Source organism: Humulus lupulus, chromosome 7 (assembly GCF_963169125.1).
Source record: "Humulus lupulus chromosome 7, drHumLupu1.1, whole genome shotgun sequence".
NCBI classification, from domain to species: Eukaryota; Viridiplantae; Streptophyta; class Magnoliopsida; order Rosales; family Cannabaceae; genus Humulus; species Humulus lupulus.
Window position 1 is genome coordinate 104420976 of NC_084799.1, and position 4288 is coordinate 104425263.

General features: G+C 34.0%; 1 protein-coding gene across 1 annotated transcript; it reads right to left on the bottom strand.

Moving 5' to 3' along the window:
• Positions 1-661: 661 nt before the first annotated feature.
• Positions 662-4007, bottom strand: LOC133788505 (uncharacterized). The gene is made up of 3 exons (XM_062226016.1): positions 3485-4007; positions 1426-1581; positions 662-1113 (listed from the first exon to the last, which is right to left on the bottom strand). The coding sequence occupies exons 1-3, from the start codon at positions 3857-3859 to the stop codon at positions 994-996; spliced, it is 651 nt and encodes a 216-aa protein (XP_062082000.1). The 5' UTR covers positions 3860-4007; the 3' UTR covers positions 662-993.
• Positions 4008-4288: the final 281 nt, after the last annotated feature.

Sequence of the window (4288 nt, forward strand, 5' to 3'; positions counted from 1 at the left end):
TTTTATCTCAATAAACTATGACGATTAGAGGCTTGATAATGAATTTTATTATCAACATAAGATGGTGATTGAAGATTGAATCATGTAGTTAAGATTCAACGAATGATTATGACTAGAGATTCAATATAAGAATTTGAACCTACATAATGATAGTTAGAGAGTCGTGCTAATAACATGTTATAAAACTATTAAGATTACAGAAGTATAAAGTATAAAGAAAATAAATAGACAGAATAACATAGAGATGTAAAGAGAGTAAAACTCTTGTATGTGTTATTTCAATAGAGAAATAACCCTATTTATACAAATAAATTAATGTTGATATTTTACTTTAGGTAACCTAGTAATTCTTCATTATTATTATTATTATTATTATTATTATTATTATTATTATTATTATTATGGACATCATATATATAATATTTATAACAATATTACTTTTTTTTTTCATTTTCCTTCTTACTGCTTTATATATAATAACAATACTACTTATTATTGATAACCATATATCCTCGTAATACGTAACATTATGTCTAAATCATCATCAACATTCCAAAACTAATTAAAAACACCACTAAAATTAGTTATATTAATTAGTTCCATTTTCAGCCCAAAAACATTTGCACCGTAAATGGCACAGCCATTAGTGATTCATAAGATATTAACAAAGATCTGTCAATGGTAAATAAATATAGTTAATCTCATTACACTTATATAAAGTCCAGCACTTCCATCAGTACCAATTAGAATTTCCGGAAGCAAAAAAACTCGATTGTTCAGTGCTAAAGAATAGGTAATGTATGACAATGACTCAGCAATAGAAAACTACATGGATTATGGATAAGCTAAAGGACTAGTTGTGAAGGGGATGGGATGAAAACATTTGAAGTCAGGTAGAAGAAGTCTTATGGACAATTCATCTGAGTGACCAAAAAAATGAGGCAAGGCTTTCAATCTCCAATAGGTACAGTACAGCAAACTTCACTCTTTCAACTAGCTATCTCTGTGATCAGATTTTGAATCGGGATCATTGTCGCTGTCATGAGCATTCAATCCTAAGCTTAGATCCAAAGTACTTTCATTCAGATCTTGGCGTACTACCTGATTTGCGTCCTGAGATTGAAAATTGAAGTGAATGTTAGGCCTAATGAAAAAAAGTCAGTTTATATAAGGTTCTTAGTAACACGAGAAATTGTTGTCAAAGAAAGTTTATAAACACTGATTAGAAGACCCACCTTCTGCTTGAAAGAAAACTGCACTAAATTTTAAATAATTCTAAACTATCCTAACCGAAAACTCCATAGAAGGTAAGAATAGTGCATATGGAATCCATAGAAGGTAACGTGGATAGTTCAGTTCAATTCACATAATAAGAAGTGGAAACAATAAGAGAACAAAATGCACGACCACCATGTGAACGTTCACCTGATTTTCTTCCATAGGAACATCGTTAATGTCAGGTTTCTCATCCAAATTACCATCCTTGGATGAATCAATCTCAATTGCTTTAGCTTCCCCTGTCACCTTTTCTGCAGCTTCATCTTCTGCGGTGCCATCTTTCTGTTCCTCTAGCAATGCAATCTGTACAATTAGATGATGAGAGAGATTATATTAGCAAAGCATGACAACAACCAATACTATACAACCAATTGATTGTCTACTGCTAATTCTAAGTCAAATGCAGAAACATTAATGACACTTCAAAGATAAAATAAAAACCAGACAAAGGTCATAAGATTTAGTTAAAAATTTAATTAACCAAAATTTCAATAATGTTTAATCATTACTAAAAGCTTCAACACCTTTGACCATATATTGAGAACCGTAAATAGAGACACTAGCTTCAGCTTCAGGCCTAGTAGTTCTACAAAGAAAGCTCACACAATACAGATAAGAGTAAAATCTTGAATCCCTTTATAGAAAACCAATCAAATAAAGTCTGTCTAAAATAGTAAACACAGTGCAATTCAAGAAAGCCTTGTCGAAACAGAACTAAGAAAAGAAACAGGCAGTGCTCTAAAGGTTCTCTTCAACTTCCCAGCTAAGATCCATAACTCAGAAATGACCCAACACATCCAAAAAGATTTATTTACAACATGGATATTTATAAATAAAAAATAAAAAAAATCCATATCATGACAATGGTTAAACAACTACTTCTGTACATCAATTACTTTTGGCTACATTATACCAGTTGTATTTCACATCATCAATATTCGTTAATATTTGGAAAATCAGGTTAATTTGAGCATGAGTTCAATCAAGCTTATCACTCCAAATACGGCAAATTTTCACAATAGAATATCTGATCTAGCGTTATCATATCATAATCCATATAGATTATCAACCACCTGAGGTAGCCTCAAGTGATTGTGTGTGTGGGTGGGGGGAGGGGATCCATCCCCATTGTATCCAAATAGATCAACACTTTTCACCTATCAAGACCCTAGTGTAGCATGATCATGTCAAAACCGAAAAGAATGGCTCCTTGTGATTACTCCAAGACCTTTAATATTACTACTTAATATTTGTTACACATTTTATGTGATGTTTAGATAAATGAAAGTCATGCTTAACAGTTGATAGAAATATTATCTGATGCTAGTCTTAAGGTAACATAGTACTAAGATATCTGATGAGAACTAATTTCATTAACTTTGTTTTATTTAGCCACAGCACTAAGGTAAATTCCTATAGGCTCGTAGTTACAAAAAAAAATAAGAACACGCTTGATTTATACTCTCAAGCAAAAAGAATTCTAAGAAAGCAATAGTACGATAGCATTCTGTTGGCAAGCTAATGAGAACATACACTTGAATTATTCTCTAGCCAAACTGTCGATAATTTAAAACTTAGAAACTATGTATGATCTGCCAAATTCCAAATCTAATAACTTGGATTTTAGAGGAAGAGCATCACAATGAGGCCACCTATAAATATGCATCACTAAACATGAACTTTTTAAGACACTTTCTCCCAATACGAGTTTTAAATTTAAACCATCATTCAACCCAAACAACAACAACAAAGAATCTCTATTAAACAATCCAATTTATTAAAAGGAATAGAAGATTGTAATAGAACTAAGCCAATAATTGTGTTAGCGCCTTAATTAAGGTACGGAAAAATACATCTCCTTCACAATCAAGCCTCAAATAACCCATATATCCAAGCTTTAATCAATTCTTTAACAAACTCATATCAGAAATTAACATCCTCATTAAAAAATATGCTTAAAATATTTTGCTCCCCCTTACTTCTACATCTGAGCAGTCCAAAAATGCAGGTTCCCAGATATACTAAACAAAAAGTCCAAACCCTAAAATACAATTGCCCCCCAACACATAGCAAAATCAACATAATGTTAAACAACCCGTTGACCAAATTGAAATCCTTTTCAACCCGAAAAACCAAAAAACGCCCAAAAATTAAAAACAAATAAATAATTAAATAAAATTCAAAGTAAGGGTGAACATAGACCTACCGGAATATATTTGAATTTTCGCCTAGGAGGCTCGTCCGGTGGTACCGCCGCCGTCTCGTCTTTGCTAGAAACCCTGTCCCCGTTAGTATTAGTATTACCGTTAATGGCGGCGTTTTGGCTTTGGGTAATTGGAGTCCACTTATAAAGAAGAAGATGAGAACCGGTACTACCGTTAGTGGTGCCGTTAAGGGCGTGAATCTGAGAGTGATTGGAGGAGGTGGTGGTGGTGGTGGTCGACGCTGCTCCACTACTGTTAGAAGTCGATGGTGCTACGTGGACCCATTTCTTCTTCCACCTCCTCACCGGCCCAGTAAACACCGTGGCCGGTCCGTAACGGGTCGATGACCGCCCGAGCCGGGCCCCAACTCCCTCCATGAATCGATCCCCCTTATGGTGCTTCGGTGGCGACTCGGGCTACCGTCCGATCCGGGTAAAGTATTTTAATAAAATAAAAGGAATTTAAATATCTGAAAAATAAAAAATAAAACGCAAAATTGGTTACTTGGTTTGGTTGTTTCTCTCTCTATGCAGACAGGTGTCGTATACTTTACCTTCACCTTATAATAATTACGCTCCTGGCTTCCGTGTTTGTACACGTAATAATTGGATGGTGTTATTTTTTGAACTGTAATTTTAATTGCTGTTTTTTTTTTCCTAATTGTCGTTTTACTCTTTTAAAAAAATAATTGTCGTCGTTTTCCCTTAAACCCCCAATTCTAATGCTTCCGTGCTTGTGCACTATATTATTGGATGTCGCCGCTACCATATAATCTCATGTGACGGCCAATCAAGACCGTTCATTAC